General features: G+C 36.6%; 2 protein-coding genes across 2 annotated transcripts in view; both read left to right on the forward strand.

Moving 5' to 3' along the window:
* espnla (espin like a) overlaps positions 1–12,030 on the forward strand; it is a 34,024-nt gene extending 21,994 nt beyond the window's left edge. The window contains exons 6-10 of the mRNA XM_073852654.1: positions 5,946–6,086; positions 8,132–8,276; positions 8,520–8,665; positions 10,280–10,444; positions 10,546–12,030. Of these exons, the coding sequence (XP_073708755.1) occupies positions 5,946–6,086; positions 8,132–8,276; positions 8,520–8,665; positions 10,280–10,444; positions 10,546–12,030 (2,082 nt within the window). The remainder of the gene's footprint in view (positions 1–5,945; positions 6,087–8,131; positions 8,277–8,519; positions 8,666–10,279; positions 10,445–10,545) is intronic.
* Positions 12,031–13,336: 1,306 nt separating this feature from the next.
* klhl30 (kelch-like family member 30) overlaps positions 13,337–17,293 on the forward strand; it is a 9,766-nt gene continuing 5,809 nt past the window's right edge. The window contains exons 1-3 of the mRNA XM_073851927.1: positions 13,337–13,447; positions 13,871–14,709; positions 14,792–14,975. Of these exons, the coding sequence (XP_073708028.1) occupies positions 13,936–14,709; positions 14,792–14,975 (958 nt within the window). The 5' untranslated portion in view covers positions 13,337–13,447; positions 13,871–13,935. The remainder of the gene's footprint in view (positions 13,448–13,870; positions 14,710–14,791; positions 14,976–17,293) is intronic.

A 17,293-nucleotide genomic window follows, 5' to 3' on the forward strand; every position in this document is an offset into this window, starting at 1 on the left:
TGGTTCAACTGTAATGTTACGAAGCTACGAAAATACTTTTGCAAAGAAAACAAAAATAACAACTTTATTCAAAAATTTCTTCCCTTTTGTGTCAGTCTTCGTCATGCATTCACAAGAGTAACAAAACGCATACGTGTACATTCCTTTGCGAGTAAACAAAACGCAGTGCTTTGGGCCTTGAATGTGGTAGTTGTGTTGCTTTCTCTCTCGGATTTCATTAAAAAAAAATTTTATTTGTGTTCCAAAGATAGAAAAACAAAGGTCTTATAGATTTGGAACAACACAAGGGTGAGAAATTAATGACAGAATTTTCATTTTTGTATGAACTAGCCTTTTAGATGAATCCTTAAGTAGCTTTTTTCTTTTTTAAAGAACATTAATGTGTTTTGGCAGTTTGTGTACACAACCACCCTACAATGATAAAAATCCACTCAGTGGTATTTTTTTTTTATATTTACAAAGTAATATCCCCTTTTTAAAATCAGGTCATTCTCAGCTTCTTGTCGGTGTGACGGCACACCGGCAGAGGCTACTCCCATGATAGTTGATTGACAGTCCCAGACTTTGATCGCCATTGTGTGACTTAGGTGCAGGGGAGGACAAGAATGTCTCAGATTGAACGATTGAGGTGTTCTGTTGTTGGATGTAATACTGAAACATAGAAGTAGTCTTTTACTCCTGACATCTGAGCTGCTGAAGATGCAGAGGATTAATGTTACTTTTGTTTTTTAAAAGGAAAGAGCCGATCCCGATCTACATATACGTCTATGTTCGTGCAAATCTTTCCTGATGCAGCTTCACCCACAGCAGAAGTGAGTGTAAGGGTTTTTTAGGCGTCTTTGCAAACGGCCTTTCATAATAATGTGTTTGTTGGCAAATTTTGCCGCTAAACACGGCTGAAGTAAACATTACGGCTCATAATCCCACAGCAGAGAGGGGCGGGGTGAGCAGAGCTCATTTGCATTTAAAGGACCATGCAATTAAATGAGTTGATTTTTTGCAGAGCTGATTTTGCCAAGGTAAAAGGGTGTTTTTTACACTACTATTGAGAATTTTTAATCAAAGTATATTATAGACTTTTCATTAAGACCCTAAAGAATCATATGAACTTGCGGAAAATGGGCATCCGATGACCCCTTTAAAATAGTCAGTGTGACATCAGTGGTTCAACTGTAATGTTACGAAGCTACGAAAAATAATAGCCTTTTAGATGAACCCTTCAGTTGCTTTTTTCCTTTTTCTTTTTTAAATCAAACACTAAAATGTGTTTATATTGTCCTATACTTTATATGACTTGTTCATGGTCTTTCCAAACAAGGGCATTGCTGTTTCTGAATTCTTGTACTTTCATATGCTCTGAATTTGATTAATCCTATACTTCTCAGCTATAATGAAGATGTACAGTATAAGCACATTCTCAGAAATACTACATCCTGTGTTGTTTTTGTGACCAGTGCTCTATGACCTATGACGTAATAACTTTCTTGGTACTTTCAGTATTTAAACTGTCAAGTGAGGTGTCCGGATTCGAAACTCATGCTTTCTCAGTTAAAGTGACCTTATAAGAAATGTCAAGTGGTTCAAGACTTCAGAATCGCAGCAGATGTAGTCGGTCATCTGGGTGGGTTTCTACCAACTGACATATAAATTGGCATCAAAATAACACAGGTTTCATTTGGACTCACAGCTTTTGATGTCAACAACAAAATCCGAATCTGACACATTATTTATTTCTACTAAATACCGTTGTTTTACTGTAAGCAGTCACACATTGTATTTCACAAGAGTGTTTGTGTATTTTAATTTCATACTTGCGATTTTCCAGAAAGTACCTGGGTCAATGACATATAATAGTGTCCATGATAAATAGAAGAATAAAAATATTTTTAAAAACTAGTTTAAAACACATGCGTATTCATGTTGGTTTCATTTAGCTTTCATATGGGTTTGAGTATTTTTTATATTATCAATTATGAATCAGTCAAAAGTTTTTGGACGGCAATATTTTTGTTTTTAAAGAAATCTGCATTTATTGGTTCCAAAGTACAGCAAAAAAAGCACAATTTTGAAATATGTTTACTATTTAAAATAACTGTTTTCTATTTGAATGCATTATAAATTGTATTTTATTCCTGCGATTTCAAAGCTTATTTTTAAGCATCATTATTCCAGTCACACGATCCTGCAGAAATCATTCTAATATTCTGATTTGCTGCTCAAAAAACACATTATTATTCTTATTGTTATTATCACTGCTATTATCATGTTATAAAAACAGCTGAGTAGAATTGTTTCAGGTTTCTTTGATAAATATTTAAATGGAATTTATCTGAAATGGAAATCTTTTGTAATATTATAAAAATATATATACTGACTCCAAGCTTTTGAATGGTATAGTGAATAATGTTATAATAATGTAAAAGCTTTTTATTTCAGATAAATGCTGATCTTTGGATTCTATTCATCAAAGAATCCTGAAAAAATTACCCAGCTGTTTCAAATATTAATAATATAAATTAATAAAAAACATATATATATGCTGAATTGTATGATGCTAGAGAGAGTAAATCAGCTGACCTGCCAGTATTGTCACCTATTTTTCCATGGCATGCATTATTAAACAAATAATGGAAAGGTTCTGCTCATGCAGTGCCCATCTTTCAGGCTAAGACTTAAGAAGGTTTTTTCTGTTGATTAGTGTTGATGTGTGTAAGGTCACGTCCCCAGTTTAAAAAACAAAACAACAGCAACAAATGAATGAATGAATGAAAGAGATACAGTGTCTCTGTCCGCTTCTTCTGATTTGACAGGCTCCTGCTTTGTATCACACTGCTCGCTTGTTCGCATGTGCTGATTGGTTTGTTCATTAGTGACATTGCCGGCTACCCAATCCACTGTGTTAAATTATTAAGTGCATTCTCCTATCAGAGTTTATTGTTTATTGTCTGTTGGGCCATGGCCAGTTGTTGGGATGGTGTGGATGGAGTCAACACATCTCTGGGTTAGGTGTTCACATTGTGTGTCACTCTCTAGTGACACAGAGTGATCAGGCATTGCCTGTGTGGATATCGACTGCCATTAAGAGGACAGTAGTTTGTAAGTAACTATTGTGCTTTATATACATGTCATGTTTGTAGAGCTAATATATTTCTGAACTATGTGTAATTATTGTTTGAATGACAGTATTGAGCACATTATTGAGCACATAATGTACCATTATTTAAAGAGTGTGTGTGTGTGGGGGGGGAACGAAACCCTGGTCTAATGTAATGTTTAATGCATTTTAAGATGTTGATATCAAAATATCCATTTTTTGATATCAACATCTTAAAATGCATTAAACATTACATTAGACCAGGGTTTTCCAAACTGGGCGTTATATAAGAACTGCAGTGGGTTTGTGAGTAAAAGTGAATTATTAATTAAATCATTAAAATGTAAAATAAACATTATTTAAACCCTTGAACACTAAACAGAGAAATTTTTTGATTCATTTCCAAAGTGGACTACTGTATATTTAGTATTTAAAATAACTGTTTTTAGTTTGAATATATTTTCAAATGTAATTTATTCTTGTGATTTCAAAGCTGAATTTTTAGCATCATTACTCTAGTCACATGATCCTTCAGAAATCATTCTAATATTCAGATTTGCTGCTTATTATTATTATTATTATTATTATTATTATTATTATTATTATTTTAATGTTATAGTGTATAATGTTACAAAAGCTTTTTATTTTGGATAAATGCTGATCTTTGTATCTTTCTATTCATTAAAGAATCCTGAAAAAATTGTTTTAAATATAAATAATAATTATTAATTATTTAATAATAATAAATGTTTCTTAAACAGCAAATCAGCATATTAGAATGATTTCTGAATGACATGTGACACTGAAGACGAGTAATAATGCTGAAAATGTCGCTTTGATCACAGAAATAAATTACATTTTAAAACATAATCAAAAAATATAAAAATATTTCACAATAATACCGCTTTTGCTGTATTTTAAATCAAATAAATGCAGGGTTGGTGAGCAGAAGAGCATTCTTTGAAAAGCATTAAAAATCTTAGTTCAAAAACTTTTGACTGGTAGTGTAATCCATAAAGTAACTGTAATCTGAGCGTTTTAAAATGGAATATACTCTCATTTTATGTAATCCACATAAACATGTAATCAATTAATACCCAGCACTGTGTATGAAATATTCATATTTATTTTGGTATTTGCTAAAGGTTACGTTAAAAAGATGTTAAATTATTACTGTTTTTAAATAACTCTAAGCGAGAGTTAAACTGATAAATGAAAAGCTAATAATAATAATAATAATAATAAATCTCTTATATCATCCAATAACAAATATGTCACCAATAAACTGTATTGAACATGCATTTGGTATTTTAGCTTTTTTTCTTTTCTTTTTGTTGCTATTTGTGTTATAAAATCTATCCATAATTCTTTATGAAACAGCTAACATAGAAAGAATGCCATCTGAAGCTCATTCTTCATCCTTTCTCCATTGTAACATAAACTTTCCAGCACAGAGGATTTGCTGCTGTAGACACTTTGGACCGTTTTCACTCAATCCTCTAAATTTAAAAACTGTCAAACATGTTCATCATGTGTTTTAACCGAAGGTGTAAAAGTGATTTAACATAGAATGTAGTGCTTATGTGTCAACACAAGTGTGTGGTCTTGAATTCCTCCAGAAAGCAGAGAGATGAGGAGGCTTTAACCTTAACCAAACCTTACACAAACCATGCAGGTCTTCATATTTCTACCATTTCTGGTTCTTTTTTCCTTCAAATAATTTCATTGAATGTACTAGAACAGAACATTGAGAAATACCCCACAGTCTCTGCCTGTTTCAGCTCTTCTGTGTTGATCTGGTAACTTCATAATGATTCTGGTTTTCGAGATAAAAGTCTGGCATGTTTGAGTGAGTTTTTCCCCTGTCCAAAGCAACTGGTGAAAAGGAAAGTCTCTAAATTGCTTTGCACTAGGTTTGCACCATATAGGTCTCATGCATTTGGCGCTTTCGCTGTAGTCTCACTCTCTCCATCAGTGTTTGTGTGGCCCACGCAGCATAGGAGAGGATGGGAGGACCATGTTTCTCCAGCATCCACTGCCTAAGCCACAGAAGAGGATAGCTGATGAAAACCAAATGTGCCATGGTGTCCACTGGCTTTGATTAAACCTTCACGCAGAGACAGATGCATCCTGATCGTGAGTGAGGAACTGAACTGCTGCTCAAAGGTCACGAAGGAAAGAGATTCCACTTCGCTAATGTAGCTTTGCCACACATACCCCCATTACCCCTCCCAAAGTTTATCTATTTATGAATTGCACAACTTCTGGGAAATTTATTCCTGCCTTTGCCCAAGCCGTGTCACAGCGCATTTCGTGCTGTTTGGACATCAAAGTGCCGTGCGAGAGGAAATTGGGAGGACCACCTCACAGAGACAAAGCAAAATAGCATGCTGCGGCATATCAGTGTTCCCTTTGATGCTCTGTGCGTGTGTGTGTTTTACAGAGAGCCCTTTGAGAGCCACATTTGATATGCATTCTGCATGGAGTCCATTAGGATATTACAGTTTCATCAGCGGTGATCTAAATGTTTCCATATACTCGGCATTTTCCCTCTGGTAAAGTGGGATCTAGATGTTGGGCTCAGGTACAACTATTTTGCCCCCCAGCTAGGGCCCCTCTTACTGTAATACTCACATATCGCTTTGCGGACCACAACACTGCACAAAAGAAAGACCACAAATAGCCGTTTTTCATGTGTATGATTGTGATATTCTGCTGTGCAGTGGATCAAATGGCAGTAATTGGCCTGTTATTCCACTGCCTTACAGGTCTCTGTGAAATAATGTGCTTTGATGGCACGCCACCTGAATAAGAAAATGTTATATGATAATAAAATTGCTTTCTATTTCAGCTTTGTCCAGCTGCCCAGCCTCTGGAAGAGAACTGTCCTATAGAGGAAGAGCTCCGAGAGAAACCAGCTGTGTCACGACAACCCAGCTCTGATTATTACAGACAGATCACTAATACACACAAAAACATGGACAGTCTTAAGGTGAGTTTAGAGTTTTAGACTTAATTCCTACATACTGTAAGTAGCTGTCCCTGTTGAAAAAACAGCATATGCTGGTTAGGTAGATTTTGATGGTTAATGCTGGTCCTTAGCTGGTTTATGCTGATCCTGGATGTCAGAATCGGAATGCAAATCTGTTTTATAGAATACTGTTGTCAAAGACGCCATTTGAAGCTAAATGCAGACGCTTAAATGGACAGACTAAAGGATGAAACCTGCTATGATTACTTTACTTTTAAATCATACATTTGATTCAAACAATAGGTCTCCATAAAATTCACATATGCAGTTCATAGGGAACACATGTGACCCTGGACCACAAAACCATTCATAAGGGTCAGTTATTTTAAATTGAGATTTATACATCATCTGGAAGCTGAATAAATAAGCTTTCCCTTGATGTATGGTTTGGACAATATTTGGTTGAGATACAACTATTTGAAAATCTGGAATCTGAGGGGGCAAAAAATCTAAATAACTGAGAAAAATGCCTTTAAAATTGTCCAAATGAAGTTGGCCTGGTTTTATGATCCAGGGTCACATATTATATTAGCCCTACAGTGACAGCATGAAATACTATTTAAACCTATAACATTTTCAATTTTAATTTTTAACTTTATTTTCTTGCAAATGCAAGTTTATATCTCATATTTCAGACTTTCAATAAGTGTGGGATATACACTCGAAAGAGTGATTGACAAGTCGGTTTTTTATATCAGAACTGAGATATAATCTCGGAATTGCAAAAATAAATTGAAATATAAATTTAAATGGACCTTTTTTATTCTTTTATTCCATGGTTTCCATAGACTGCCACCAGATAGGCTTCACCCACTTTATCCACCTTTTTGTCCTGTAATGCTGACTAAAGCCCCAAGTATACTTTGAGAGGAGCTTACGTGTATGCTAGGGTATGTGTACAGTGTTTGTGATGATAGTTTCATCATTAGCATCATTATTTCATCATTAGCCAGGTTTTTTTTATACACTATATGCTTAGCTCGCATATGCTCCTTGAATTTTTTTTTACCAATTAGTTTGTCTACTAGGCAGCAACACTGTTCTGGTCTGCTGTTTCACAGTTGAAAAAGAAACAAATGAGACAAAATAACAACAAACTACAAAAGACTGCACCATTTGTGTTAAATGGGGGTTAAAAGGTTAGTTCACCAAAAAATTAAAATTCATTCATTAATTACTCACTCTCATGGTGTTCCAAAACTGTAAGACCTTCGTTCATTTTTGGAACACAAATTAAGATATTTTTAATGAAATCCAAAAGCTTTCTGACCCTGCATAGACAGCAAAACAACTGACATGTTCAAGGCCCAGAAAGGAAGTAAGGACATTGTTAATAGTCCATGTGACATCTGTGGGTTAACTGTAATGTTATAAAGCTACAAGAGTAATAAAGTCATTATTTTTGTTTTCTTTGCGCACAAAAAGTACTCCACTAAACCACTGATGTCACATGGACTATTTTAAAGATATCTTTACTACCTTTCTGGGCCTTAAACATTTCAGTTGCGTTGCTGTCTATAGAGGGTCAGAAAGTTCTCAAATTTCATTAAAAATATCTTAATTTGTGTTAAGTGAATGAACGAAGGTCTTACAGTTTTGGAACGACATGTGGGTGAGTAATTAATAACAGAATTTTCATTTTTGGGTGAACTATCCCTTTAAGAGATATCTGCAACTCTAGTTTAGTTAAAAAAAAAAAACATTTGTACACTGGAAAAGAATTAAACTTTTGAGTTGAGAATGTGTCGAGTGCCTGTTTTTCGCACTCTGTTACATAAAGTGTACTTTGAATGGCTTCACATCCAGCTGTACACATGCTAGCAAAGTACATTTTCGGCTTTAGAATGTGGCTTAAATGATGCCTCAAAATGTTCCTTTCATGGGCAACTCAGTAGACTTCGGAACAGAACAATTATGATAGAAAAGTATGCTTTAAATGTTTCGTATCTGGATGCAGTATGTGTCCATTTTCAATGGACTGACTTATTTTATTTCAACCCCACCAGCATCCCGAGACAGAAGATTCCCCTCAAGCCCGTTACCCCCCTTCGACTCTTTCACCTTCTCCTCCTCCTTCCACCACTACCCCCTCGCCTCCATCTTCTACCCCACATGGGAACGCTTTACAGAATGTCCACATGGCCACTACGGGTGAGAAAGCCCTAAGGGGGCTGTTTAATACCCCTATTGCTATGTTGTATATGTATGTTCTGCAGTTCTGACAGAATTTTGTGGGCACTGCTGTCACCATTGACTCATCTTTCCTTAATTTCACTTGATGACTTAATTCCAGTTCAATGAGTAATGGTAATCAGCCTATGTGAATATGATCAGAACATAACTGGAAACAGATGAGAGTAACAAATGATGTTCTTGTTCTGATTGTCATTGCAGTGGTGAAGAACCTTAGTTCCAGTACGCCTCCGAGTAAGCCAGTACCAGACAAAGGGAAACTGTTTATGGGAGAAATGAAACTGGGAGATGTAAAATCCATTGCCAGCCTTAAGAAATCTGGATTAACATCTGATTTGACAATTTCAGTTAAGAAATTTAACATTCACTTTATCTCATGATCATTGAATCTAAGGCTTCACACTAGCAGAATCCAGTTGTCATTCCTGTATTAGAATGCTATATAGAGTTACATGACAACTGCATTCTATAACCAAACTGACTCCCTTCAATTTTGAAGATGTACACTTGCGAATATAAATGTACTGGGCAACTAGTTGTTGTGTGATCACATCAAACTTAATTACTTTATACTGGACTATTTCTTTTTTACATTTGGGGATTATGGAGATTGAAATGCAGAGGTTTTAGATCCAGTCATTGTTTTCAGCTTTCAAAGCTGTTTATTTTAGTCATAAATCGACCATTCACTTTACCGTTTTCATTGTCATGGAATTCACTGTTTTGAATATTCACTACATTCACGGTCAGTATGGTTGCAGGCATTATTCATAGCTATCGTTAGCATAAAAATACACAGCACACACACACATTTCAAGTAAAATCCATGATCTTTTTTTTAGATTTACAGTTGAAGTCAGAAGTTTACATACACCTTGTAGAATCTGCAAAATGTTAATTATTTGATCAAAATAAGAGGGATCATACAAAATGCCTGTTATTTTTTGTTTAGTACTGACCTGAAAAAGATATTTCACACTTACATATAGTCCACAAGAGAAAACAATAGTTAAATTTATGAAAATGACCCTGTTCAAAAGTTTACATACACTTGATTCTTAATACTGTGTTGTTACCTGAATGATCCACAGCGGGTTTTTTTTTTTTTTTTTTGCTTAGTTGTTCATAAACTGCCTGCTGTTCTTTAGAAAAGTCCTTCAGGTCCCACAGATGCTTTGGTTTTTCCGCTTTTTTGTGTATTTGAACCCTTTCCAACAGTGACTGTATGATTTTGAGATCCATCTTTTTACACTGAGGACAACTGAGGAACTATTACTATTACTACTATTACTGAAGGTTCAAATGCTCATGAACAACTATCACTAAACAATAACAAAAACAGCTGTGGATCATTCAGGTAATAGCACAGTATTAAGAGTCAAGTGTATGTAAACTTTTGAACGGACTATATCTGTCTATTTTCTCTTGTGGACTATATGTAAACATATTTTATGTGAAATATCCTATTCAGGTCAGTATTAAATAAAAAATAACATGCATTTTGTATGATCCCTCATTATTTTGGTAAAATAGTTAACGTTTTACAGATTCTGCAAGTATGTGAACTTTTGATTTCAACTATAAATTTTAAATATAACTTTGTTTGATAATACAGCTGTTGTCTGTTGTCTTTGTTGTACTACATACTACAAACAAAACCAAAAAAAACATGGTTACTATAGGTAAACCATGGTAACCACAAATTAACCAGGGTTTTGCTACACTAACGATAGTTTAACCTTGGTATTTGTAGTAAAACTGTGGTTATACAAATGGTAATCAATACGCCAAAAAAAAAAAAAAAAAAATTGCTACACGTTTACTACAATAAAACCATGTACTAAAGCACTTTAACAACCAAGTTAATAAAATTTAGCATGATAGTTTTTGTTTTTCATGTACTTAAGGGCACAATTTGAACTCTAGTACTTGCCAATACATTATTCTCTTTTCTCTTTTAGAACAAAATGGTGGTGTTACCGACAGAGGAGGCTAATTTGTCTGATATTGATTACCTGGTACCCATGCACGATGAGAAGGGCAGACCTATAGCAGAATGGAAGAGACAAGTGATGGTACGACAGCTACAGGCCAGCTTATTTGACCAAGAAACACAGAGGATAAAGGTGAGCTACTGTACAAATATTGCATTAAAATTTGAATGCATGATGATGTTCTGACTGCAGCTTTCCCCAGGTTTAACTGGACGCTTTATCATATTTAACAGGAGAGCGGTAGTAAATATACAAAGATGGAGAGTTGGAGATACTCCCAGGCTCACAATGCCATCCTGGGACCATTCGGAGAGCTTCTAACAGAGGATGACCTCATATATCTAGAGAAGCAAATTGAAAGTGTCTCGATGCAAAAGAACTGCGTGGGGTACGAAATGGAGATTGCTCGTCTGGCCGAAGAACTTCGAAACATTCTTCCGGCACCCATTGTCAACATCACACTCAACACCCAGTACAAGAACTCTACGCAGACTCCCTTACCCGTTTGGTGCAACCGAATTTCAGGCATTGTAAAGAGTATGTCACTTCTTATGACCAATCTTACAGACCAGCCCTTCTGCAAAATGCCAAACACAGAGCTTGTGAATGTCTTCTCTCAGCCCTCAGAGACGCAAGCCTTACACAGAGGCAGGAGGGAGAAGATAGAAAATGAGATTCAACAGTTTGGGGTCTCTGTGAGGAACTTAAAGTCCAACTTTGAGAATCAGAATGATTTCTCACAAAAAGATTCAGGGATGACAGAATTAATGGGTGAACAAGAGCAAGAACCAGTAATAAATGGTTCAGATGAGGTTTCTCAAAAACAAGAACAAGAAGTAGAGGTTGACCAGATTGATGATTCATCTATTGACTATGTTATCAGTGATGCCATGGAAAGTACAACCCTGCGCAAGGAACGTATTGTGGTCTTGTTCCTTGGTCACTGGAAGAAGTCTGCTTACACTGTAACTGTGAGAAATGCTCAAAGAAAGCAAAGTGTCGATTCGCTGGATATATCTAAGAAGCCGAAATGTGAACGCAAAGCTAGCTTGGATATCTCTCCAAAGCACACCATGGAAAATGGCAAATTGGGGCACTTCTTCAAGCAGAGAAGTGCCATCAATAAGATGATTGGGAACTGGAGAAGCATGATCTCATTTGTACCATCCAGGCAGATCCGAAGACTCAACCGGCAGCAGGCAATTTACTCACCTGAGCAGTTCCTGCCGCGTGTGGATGGATCTCCCGTTGACTATGATACTCTGACACTCGACCTCTTCATGCTCGGCTACTTTCACATACTTGAGCTAGATTTGCCTCCAGATGAGAGGAAAATTAGACACTTGCTGTGTTTTGAAGTGTTCGACCATGTGGGGCGTTTCACCTGGGAGACTGTGCGGGATTTTCACAAGGCTGTAATTCAGGACATAGAGGCGGGGAACCGGGAATGGAAGGAAGGATTTGAAGACATTAAAGTGAAGTTCTTTGGAGATGGATCAGGCCAACCAGAGCTTGAACATTCAGAACAGACCACAGTGGTAGAAACAAGGCCTGTGCCTAAAGTCATTGTACAGACGCCCACTCCAGATGAAAGCGATGTCCTGAGAAATAATGCAGATATTACTAGTCTAACTAATGAGGAGATTTGCAAGTATATTGACCGCAGTTTTGCTTTCTGGAAAGAAAAGGAGGCTGAGATATTTGATTTCGAGGAATGACAATAAGCCTTTTGGGGGGAAATGTACATAGAGATTGCTTATTGTCTTTAAAGTATTAGGTCATTTCCAGAATAAAAAAATCCTTATAATTTACCCCCCCCCCCCCCCCAAGTCATTCAAGATGTTCATGTCTGTTTTTCTTCATTTGAATAAAAAAATTAAGGTTTTTGAGGAAAACATTCCAGGATTTTCCCCATATATTGGTCTTCAATAATGGCCAATAGGTTGAAGGTCTAAATTACAGTTTCAATGTCGCTTCAAAGGGCTCTACTCAATCCCAGCCGTGGAATAAGGGTCTTTATTAGCGAAATGGTTGATCCATTTCTAAAAAATGCTCATCTTGAACTAGCTCGACCTCACACATCATGTAAAGTATCGACCCAGTGTCTACAAAACGAATGTGCAAAGAAAGTCAAATGCTTTTTACAATAAAAGGGTGAAACAATGATGTTGGATGATTTTTACATTGGAGAAGAAAATGAGATTAAGTACTTTTTGACTAAGTACACAGGCGAAGAACTAACCACGTGTGACCTTTCTAATGTGTTTGCGCAATGCGTGAATACACACATGCGCATAGCAGAGTTAGTGCAAGATGATTAGATTAAAAAGTACATAAATTTTATTTTTAGAAAATGACTGATCGTTTTGTTAGATAAGACCCTTATTCCTTGGCTGGGAGTCCTTTAAAGCTGCATTGAAACAGCAAGTTGGACTTTCAACCCGTTGGTTCCCGTTGAAGTCCACTATATGGAGGAAATTGTTGAATGTTTTTCTCAAAAACCTCATTTCTTTTCGATTGAAGAAAGAAAGACATGAACATCTTGTATGACATGGGGGTGAGTAAATTATCAGAACATTTTTATCCTGCAAGTGAACTAATCCTTTAAATATATACATTTTGGAATTTGATGTAGAACTGGTACCAATATTTATATACTTGTGACACGTAAGGCATGCTTTTGCCATTTATTCTCCAATTTTCCAGGAGTGCAAGGTTGAAGACTGCCATAAACTGAAGTGTTTGTCTTTTTGTCAATTATCAATTTTAAATTATTTAAATGTTTTGAATACCATTTTCTGTTGAGTTTTGTTACTCCTTGAGAATCAGACATTTAGAGACTTGATTTGCACCAATATTGGAGGCTGCTTACTCTAATGATTAAATAAATGATCATCTGACTGTTTACTCTTACACAGAAAGTTGTGTGTATCTCTTTAAGAGCAGGTGGGAGCTTAGCAGTACTATTTAGACTCTGAGTATATCCCCCCAGAATGACTATCCTAAAAATAGCAGTGTGAAAGACAAGCATGCTGTCCCAGTGACTCTGCAAAAGACAGCGTGTCCCACAACTCAGACAGCAGCAACAAAAAGTACTGTGAATAATGTATGAATTCTCCTTTCATTCACTCTCTGGTAAGTTCAGTTTCTGTTTTCTTGTTTTGTTGCATTAACAAGAACTGCTTAACATCCAGTGATATTCACCAGTGATATTTTGATGTATTTTATGTGCAAATTCGCTCACAGGCAAAGACATGAATCTTGAATGGTAGTAAATTTCATTCTCAGAATTATACTCTCCCAGTGTGGCTATCAGATGTATTGTCTTTGGCAAGAACCTGTTTTTAACTCTGGCGATAATCGTCTGATAATTTGACTTAAACTGATGTGCTAACATGACTTCATTCTCTTCCAATTTCTTCCTGAAATGTTCTGTTACCAAGCAGAAAGGCTGAAAATTTGTCCTTGGGTCATAGGAGGCTCCACACTGCTATGATCATGTATGTCGCAATCAGATTGCATGTGACTGATTATACCCATTTGTCTTGTCCTACGTAGGTAAACACTGAAAACATCTGCTGCTTGGCCCTGAATGCGTTAAGGCCATAGGTCAAAGTTTTGTCATGGTGCGTAATATAGACGACCTAGACTTCTGCCTCTCTTCCCACCCTCAGAGCATCTTAGAGGGCTTGCGCTCCCTCTGTTCTCAACCCAAACTAGTGGATGTCACCCTGAGCGCTGGTGGACGAGATTTCCCCTGTCACCGGGGAATCCTTGCACTCTGCAGCCATTACTTCCGTTCTATGTTTTCAGGAGATTTCGTGGAGAGCATTGCTGCTCGTGTCGAGCTTCATGATGTAGACCCCAATGTGTTGTCGCAATTGTTGGACTTTGCTTATACAGGGAAACTCACCATCAATAAAAACAATGTAGAGGGACTTATTTGCACGTCCAGCCAGCTCCAGTTCCACACCGTCCGTACTGTATGCAGTCGATATCTGCAGCACCAGATAGGTGCCACAAACTGTTTGGGAATTCTTGAGTTTGGAGAGATACATGGATGCCCTGAAGTTGTTGCCAAAGCTTGGAGCTTCCTGCTTGAAAACTTTGAGGCCGTGCAGCAGCATGAGGAGTTCTTGATGCTGGAGAAAGACAGGCTGGTGGTTTGCCTGAAGGATGAGGATCTGCACATAAGAGATGACCGATCTTGTGTCGAGGCTGTTTTGGCCTGGGTCAGGCATTGTAGAGACAATCGGATCTGCCATCTGCGAGAATTGTTGGGCTTGGCTAAGCTTTCCCTTCTCGCAGAATCCTACCTCAATGAGAACTTGCTTAAAGACACACTGATACAAGACTCACTAGAATCCAAAGAGTTTGTAGAGAGAATATGTAGAGAGGTGAGACAAATTTATTTTATATAAAAATCTCATAAGCATAATGTTCCATACTACACTTATTGTTGTTGTTTATTTTCTTCAGAAACAAGAAATGACAGGTGAGTCACAGCAGAGAGTGACTCAGAATGCCCACAACCTGCAGGAGGTTTTATTTGTGATGGGTGGGCGCTCGCTGGATGACTCAGATGATGAAGATGAGGATGAAGATGAAGACAGAGATAGAAGGTTGCGCCCTAGAAATTGTGGTTTCTACAACCCAAAACTTGGTAAGAACTTTAGCTGACACATCAACTTTAGTTGATAAATGGAGAACTAGGCTAATGTGGAACACTTAAAGGGGACATCAGATGCAAAATTCACTTACATGGTGTTTACATATAAATGTGTTTTAGCAGTGTGTGTACACAACCAACCTACAATAACAAAAATCCATTCACTCTTTTTTAAATCCCCTTAAAAACCTAAAGTCTCAATTATCAAGCTGTTTTGATTTTCTGAGCAGTATGATGTCTTATTGCTCATGCCCTACCCACAACCACTGATTGACTGTCCCGTATTAGCATATTTCCACCCTCAGCCAGTTGTATGCTGTCCACCATTTTTTCCACGCTTGAGTAGCTGTAGCGACAACAAAGTTTCATAAGCAATGCAGGTGTTTTGTAGTTAGATGTAAAAGTGAACATAAGAGTTTTCTTTTGTCCCGACTGAGTACGCAGTGGTTTTGTTTTGTGTTTGATGGTAACGCGTCACAGAATAAAAGAAAATTGGAAAAGAGGGGTGGGGTGAGCAGTAGCTCATTATCATTTAAAGAGACATGCACCGAAATGAGTCTCTGTGAACAGAGGTGTTTTTGACAAGGTAAAAAGGGTGTTGTTTTACACGACCATTGAGAAATCTGATGTCCCCTTTAAGATCTGTGAATATACTACCATTTAGTTTGAATAAATGCACAAATAAATATGCATTGGAGCTGTCAAAACTCCTGTGGAAGACACATTTTACATAATTTGTTAGAATTTTGCTGATAAATAAACAGTGATATTTTGATGCAAGTAACAGAGAAAGAGTACACATTGTTCATTGTATATATGACATTGTAACGATACAAAGTTTGTTGAATATCAGCAAAGTTACCCTTAAAGTTATGTTTATTATAATCCTACAAATCTTTACATTTAGAAGCTTATGCTTAAATGCTGTAAATTAGTTTTGCAGACAAATTGGCTCATGTGTAACTAAAATGTTAATTTTTAAATAGATAAGTTGAATTTCATAAGAAAAAGCTGTCAAAATTTACGCCGGCATTTTAGTGCAATGTAAAAAAAAAAAAAAAAAAAAAAGGAAATAAATCTAAAATTAAGAAATTAGAGTAAAATTTTAAGAATTATATCGAAATATTTCGAGAGTAAAGTCAAAATTACAAGAATAAAGTCATAATATTTTTAGAATAAAGTCGAAAGTATACGAATAAAGTCAAAATATTTTAGGATAAAGTTGAAATTACGAGAATAAAATCGAAATGTTTCAAAGTCGAAATGTTTTGAGAATGAAGTTGAAAATACAAGAATTTAAGTATAATATTTTGATAGTATAGCATGCGCATGCAAATGGCCCGAATTGGTAGCACCGTGAGAAGTTGCCAGGCCACTAAATCTATTTGAATATATGTGGTTATTAGCAGAAACCATACCATGTGGTGTACTTGCAGGGACATCATGGGTGGAAATAATATTTCACATCGTCGATTGCATTCATTAACCACCCAATAATAGCAATAATTGTGCTTTTGGTACTTTTAATGTAAAACAAAGATCAGCCTTCAAAATCTGTCACTTTGATAGCGAAATACAAACAATGTGTCTGCAATAATGTGTTTTTCACACTCTTTGACATGGCGGGACAGATGTGTTCATGTGAATCAATTGTCTTTTTGATTACAGTGAGACATTTATTGCATTAAATTATACACAAATAAGTCCACCACTAGCAAAAACATCTGTGACATCCAATCTTTCATTCCTCACATGTATTTAATTTAGTGGTGAGACTCTTATCGGCGCTAAAAAAATATCGCCGTTAATCTATTGTCTAAGTTGGGTTGGGAGCTGGGTCTATACTACGCAAACTATGATGACTTTCATTGTGGTAGAGGCGAGATGTGTAGCACTGACTGAGGACCATTGGACATATGTCAACAAGATAACTACCTCGACGTTACTGTACACCTCATCGATGCCAGCTGCGAACTTCACTCCTTCAAGAGGCTACCAGTGTTTCCAGTTACACGTTACACGAAGACATGTCATTTCTGTCTCTACATGGTCGTGCGTTTACAATGTCTGCTCCGTGAAAACAGACTGGATCGCGGACTCCATTCATAAAAACCGAATCTACTATAGACCTTTATCCTGAGTAAACGATGAGCGCCGCCATTACGAATTCTAACGTCAGATTGAATGCTTTTCTGTTCCGGTTTCCATAGGAACTCATTCAAATAGCGTCCATCTGTTTTTAATGTAGCTAACGTCCGCTGCTTCGTGTCATCTACACACTCATTAAAGTGAGGCACTGACAAATGACGGTC

The sequence above is a fragment of the Garra rufa genome, chromosome 12, assembly GCF_049309525.1.
Source record: "Garra rufa chromosome 12, GarRuf1.0, whole genome shotgun sequence".
Lineage (NCBI taxonomy): Eukaryota > Metazoa > Chordata > Actinopteri > Cypriniformes > Cyprinidae > Garra > Garra rufa.